Source organism: Buceros rhinoceros, unplaced genomic scaffold, assembly GCF_000710305.1.
Source record: "Buceros rhinoceros silvestris isolate BGI_N320 unplaced genomic scaffold, ASM71030v1 scaffold15168, whole genome shotgun sequence".
NCBI lineage: Eukaryota > Metazoa > Chordata > Aves > Bucerotiformes > Bucerotidae > Buceros > Buceros rhinoceros.
This window is the reverse complement of record NW_010427581.1, coordinates 437-6,137: the sequence shown is the minus strand read 5'-3', so window position 1 is coordinate 6,137 and position 5,701 is coordinate 437. Positions and strand designations below refer to the sequence as shown.

General features: G+C 43.0%; 1 protein-coding gene across 1 annotated transcript in view; it reads right to left on the bottom strand.

The window, feature by feature from the left end:
* EPB41L4A (erythrocyte membrane protein band 4.1 like 4A) overlaps nucleotides 1-5,516 on the bottom strand; it is a gene marked incomplete at its 3' end in the record, with an annotated part of 62,308 nt that extends 56,792 nt beyond the window's left edge. The window contains exon 1 of the mRNA XM_010141961.1: nucleotides 5,373-5,516. Within this exon, the coding sequence (XP_010140263.1) occupies nucleotides 5,373-5,516 (144 nt within the window). The remainder of the gene's footprint in view (nucleotides 1-5,372) is intronic.
* Between the last annotated feature and the right edge of the window lie 185 nt (nucleotides 5,517-5,701).

The window sequence follows — 5,701 nt, the reverse complement described above, 5'->3', positions numbered from 1 at the left end:
CATATTTAACCACAGTCAGAAAAAAAAAAAAGGGGGGGGCATTACCCCACATGCACTCAAAATTTGGAAGCTGTTATAACTGCAACGCTGAAGAGCTCCGGCAGTTATAAGAAGTAAATCTACCATTGTCAATGTTAGACAGTTACAATATACCAAAAATACTAGTAGTTTATTAAAAAAATACTAGTAATTAAATTAAATAAAAATGGGGTGAATATAAATCCCAAAAAACAGTTTTTAGCGGAGAACTGTCTTCCAGTTCAGGCATAATTTTGAAACAGTTGATCTATGACCCGTAAGATAATATAAAATCACCCTAGTAAAATTTGTAGACATCCCAAAAACTAATAAAGTGACAAACAACAAGGCAAGCCACTTAATTGCAAAAATAACCTGACTCACTTGGTAAGACAGGCTCTTCTGAAAGCAGGCATTCAGACAACTACAAAGGTCAAGACTGTCCCTAACAAGAAAATTATGCCAATTTCATGAAGTAAGGTTCGTATTCCAAAAAGCTGCAGCTCTGAATGGGACACGGACATCACCACGAATAAGCAAATGAATGTGAGATTGCAGTGATGCAGTTATTAAGCAGAGGGAGAATATAACAGCCCTAGGAACAGAAAAGTATCTGGGTAGGAAGGTGGCAACACTTTCATATAACTGAAAAAACATAGCTAGTTGTTTGCATCCATATTTCAAGAAATGTAAAACGTCTAATTAGTTAAAAAAAAGAGGAACTCTGGAAAGCTTGTCATTTGGGGAGAGGTGTAAGAAATGAAATATTCAGTCTACCAGATAGAGATTAGAAGGGTAAGTTGGCCACTGTCTCCCAATATCAACACAAGACAGACATCTGCCATGGTTTTTTAACAACAAAAGACAGAGTAAAGTCAAAAGGGTGGAAGATAGCTACAAAAATGTACATTAAACATTAAAAAAATATTAACAGTGACAATAATAAACATACTGAACAACTAACAGCTGATACAGTAATTTTTAATTTGAAACCTTGCATTCTCCTCACTGCCTTTTTAAAATTGAGCACAAATTACTGGAGAGGCAGTACTGCATATATTTAAATTAACACCAGCTAATGAAGACAGAATGGTTTCTGGGTCAGGACTCCTATCCCTAGAATGAAGGGCGTACTTGCTGTAGTTGGTGATCACAGCTCCAGTGAAGGATGTGTGGCTGTCTAGAAATACATCAGAAGCACAGGTATTTCAAAGCCTGGACACTTGACTCACACATTCACCTTTCCAGTTTCCTCAGAATGTTGCCAGCTGCATTTATCTGTCTAACCACTTGCCAGCACATGTAACAATAAACTTCCTGACTTCTTGTTCTGTTAATGGACATGAACTACAACGAGCTGCAAAATATTCTTTGTACGAGTGCATTTCCCAGGGTATGTTTTATATCAGCAGCTATCACACTCCACATACACCATGATAAATGGTTTTCACCTTGCACTAGGATTTATCTCCCTTCACTATTTTCTTACCACTCCCTTGCACACCAGGTGCCCCCTTTTAGCCCTGCCCCTGCAACCTCTCCCACCTCCTCCCCACTGACAGCAGAACCCAGCAGACCCTCCTGAACTCTCCACTCCTACCCACTGCCCTGCTTGCAACCCATGCCCACTTCTCCCCTGCTCTCTCAGCTTCTAAATGCTTATGTGACACCTTATTTGCTCATGGTAGAGGAAGGCATGGGTATCGAATGAGTTTATGTGGGTGCAAGTACAGTGAAGAGCTGGAGTAGAACTGGGAAAGGAAAGAGGAAAGGGGATAAATAAAGGATATACACATACTCTATCAAACACACCATTAGCCAAAGCAGACCTCGATAGTTCTGTTTCTTCTAGATTTAAGTCCCATTTCACTCACATGTCCAAGGACATCCTACATCCCTATTCAGCCCTAATGCCACCTTAATGGGGGGAGCAGAAGAGTTCATTGCCAGTCAAACTCTCTAAAATCATCCTGAATAGCAATGCTAAGCATCCAGAGGCACAGCACCATCAAAGTGAATTAACAAATTACGTAACGCGAAGGGGGAGGGGTACAATTCTGAAGCTAAAGATTTTTGCAGTGGAGGAGTTAATTTCCTTTTTCTGTCCAGAAGGGGTAAAAAAGCACTATTGGCTGGGAAAACTCCACTTCCCCTAGATTAGAGCATTGGCTTTGGTGCTGCTCTGATTTTCTCATTGCATCAGGCAGCAGCAAAACCTACAGAAACGTCTGTGGGTTGCCTCGTTCCTGAGAAAGGTTAAACTAAATTTTACATGAAACATTATACCACCCATTATGCTTTTATGTCATAGCTGTATTACATGATGCTATACAAAGAATATGGATGATTACTCAGTAAACACACTAGGTCACTTCATCCCTCTCTCCCAGTTCAATACCAGATACCATTCTCTATTTTCAACAGACTACACCCCTTCACTAGTCTTTAGCACTTGTTTTGCTCATAGCAAGAAAGCAGTACTGCATTCAAATGCTGATAAATAAAAGGAGTTCTCAAACGAGCAGGAACAATGTGAAAGAGCTGGAAAAATGACTTCTATATTCCCTTGCAATTGCTATGTCAGAAGACATCCTGAGGCTCTGGATTTCATTATATGAAAGGTAAAATAATCGAACAAACATGCCAGCAGCTCAAGAAAACACTGATTTCATTTCTGGTATAAAGGAATAGTCTAATGCATTTTGTCTGAAAGAAGATTAATGCCAACTTTTAAGCATTTAGCTTTCTTGGGGTTCTTTTACCAGACAGGCTGTTCTGTCAGACCTGGCTCTGCAGGTTTAAGGAACTACAGAAGGCAGCAAAAATGAACTAAAGGCTGGGTAGTTTTACACTACGCTTGCTCCAAATTTGAAGCTGCATTGAAATTAGCGCTCTGAAAGAGGAACAAAAACCTTTTCCCTCACAGCAATGGGGGTGTTTTGCTTCCATTTCACAGAATCTTCCATAAAAAACAAAAACCCAAAAAAACCACTGTATGTTCTTCTTCCGGATGTTGCTTTTTTAAGAACATTAAGATTTACTAAATCCTTTTGATGAAATAAACATAAGCAATTTCAGAGCAGATCTTTTCAGACTTCACCCTCTGTCAGATTTTTGTATCTGCATTTCACTCACATTTAACTATGTAATATCAGACCCCACAAACTCCATGGTCAGTTATCTTTTTAAGTCAGACATAAAGTACTCCGAGCTTTTAAAATGCCATGCTTTTGACTTATATGTGCGAGACATACGTGCAACTTAACTTCTCATCGACTGATTTGATCTACACCAAAAATATACCACAGATACTTTAAAACTGCCCTTCAGTTCCTCTCCTCAAAAAGAAGAGGACAATCAGGAGGAGAATGGATTTCATTTTTAAAAACTATGGAAACTAATTGCTCAAATGCTAACTGGATTTATTTAAAGGGGTGGCTTTCTTAATTCCCATCAGCTCTAAGCTCCTTCCAAACAATTCTGACCACTGCTGTGCAACAAACCAATCCTCCCTCTTTCACCCTGCACATACAGGATGTATGTGCACTCACACGTGCACAGCCGGCAGGTAAGCCACACTCGCAGAAGCCTAGGAATGGCAGCAACACACGCAGTGTCAGTTACAGGATCAGTTATACTGATGACTCCTTTTATACGAAGTTTAATAACAGACACAGATGCATTTTCAAAAGATTTAAACACAGAGTTCCTTTCTGTGGGATCTCTCTGGCCGAGTGAATAAGAAAAAGACCTTGCAAAATTTGCCTCTTGCCTGAAAGCCACGTGCCTGAGACCAAAAGATCTCAAACTGTACTGAAACCAGTCATGCATTAGGCTCCTGTACTGATAACCACCATAGCGCATAGCAGCTCAGGTCTGTATTCAACACAGCTGGGCAACAAAATAAAGATTTCAGTCCCAGCGTGTCTTCTTAAAGTAACTCATTTTTATTCCTACTACAAACCTGAAAGAACACAGTTATCAGCTGGAAGGATGGGTGTCCCTGCAGCTGCAATCAGGAAGGAGAAAGCCATCAATGCATTAAACGGAGGCAGAGCAAAAGAGCAGAAAGAGGCAGGGAGACAGCACAGCTCGCTCTTTCTTCCCACTGCAAACACCATGCTGTGTGTGAAGTAACAAGCACCTTGTTCAGCTTTGCCTTCTCCTGCCTAACAGAGGGAGCAGCACAAATGCTTGCCTTCAGCAAGCAGCACGTGAGCTTTGCACATCCCCTGTGCCCCATTTTTGTATTTTCACACTGTTGAGAGAGTCTAGTTCTGAAATTGTTGGCTCTGCGGAACCATTACCTGATCAAACACACAGTGAGAAAGACACAGATTCGCACAATGGCTGGGGTTGGAAGGGACCTCTGGTGATCCTCTAGTTCAACTCCCCTACTAAAGCAGGTTCACCTACAGCAGGTTGGACAGGATCACAGCCAGGCATGTTTTTAATATCTCCAGAGAAGACGACTCCACAGCCTCTCTGGGCAGCTTATTCCAGTGCTCTGCCACCCTCAAAGTAAATAAGCTTTTCCTCATGTTCACATGGAACTTCCCGTGTTCCTGTTTGTGCCCATTGCCCCTTGTCCTGTCACTGGACACCACTGAAATGTCTGGCCCTGTCCTTCTGACACCTGCTCTTTAGATATTTATCAGCATTGATAAGACCCCCCCTCAGCCTTCTCTTCTCCAGGCTAAGCAGATCTAGGTCTCAGCCTTTCCTCATAAGAATGATGATCCAGTCCCCTCCTCTTTGCAGCCCTTCGCTGGACTCTCTCCAATAGTTCCTTGTCTGTCTTGAACTGGAGAGCCCAGAACTGGAGACAATACTCCAGATGTGGCCTCACTAGGGCAGAGTAGAGGAGGCGAAAAATCTCACTCTTCCACCCAGGCATTTTTTTAATATCTCCAGAGAAGACGACTCCACAGCCTCTCTGGGCAGCTTATTCCAGTGCTCTGCCACCCTCAAAGTAAATAAGCTTTTCCTCATGTTCACATGGAACTTCCCGTGTTCCTGTTTGTGCCCATTGCCCCTTGTCCTGTCACTGGACACCACTGAAATGTCTGGCCCTGTCCTTCTGACACCTGCTCTTTAGATATTTATCAGCATTGATAAGACCCCCCCTCAGCCTTCTCTTCTCCAGGCTAAGCAGATCTAGGTCTCAGCCTTTCCTCATAAGAATGATGATCCAGTCCCCTCCTCTTTGCAGCCCTTCGCTGGACTCTCTCCAATAGTTCCTTGTCTGTCTTGAACTGGAGAGCCTAGAACTGGAGACAATACTCCAGATGTGGCCTCACTAGGGCAGAGTAGAGGAGGCGAAAAATCTCACTCTTCCTGCTGGTCACTCTCACCTCCATGAATCCCAGGATAGCATTGGCCTTCTCGACCACAGGGGCACACTGCTGGCTCATGGTTAACTTGTCCACCGGGACTCCCAGGGCCCTCTCCACAGAGCTGCTTTCCAGCGGGTCAGCCCTTAACCTGAACTGGTGCATGGGGTTATTCCTTCCCAGGTGCAGGACCCTACATTTGCCCTTGTTGAACTTCATAAGGCTTTTCCCCATCCAGCTCTCCTGCCTGTCCAGATCTCGCTGAATGGCAGCAGAGACTTCTGGTGTGTCAGCCACTTCTCCCAGTTTTTTACCATCAGCAACTTGCTAAGAGTACACTCTGTCCCTTC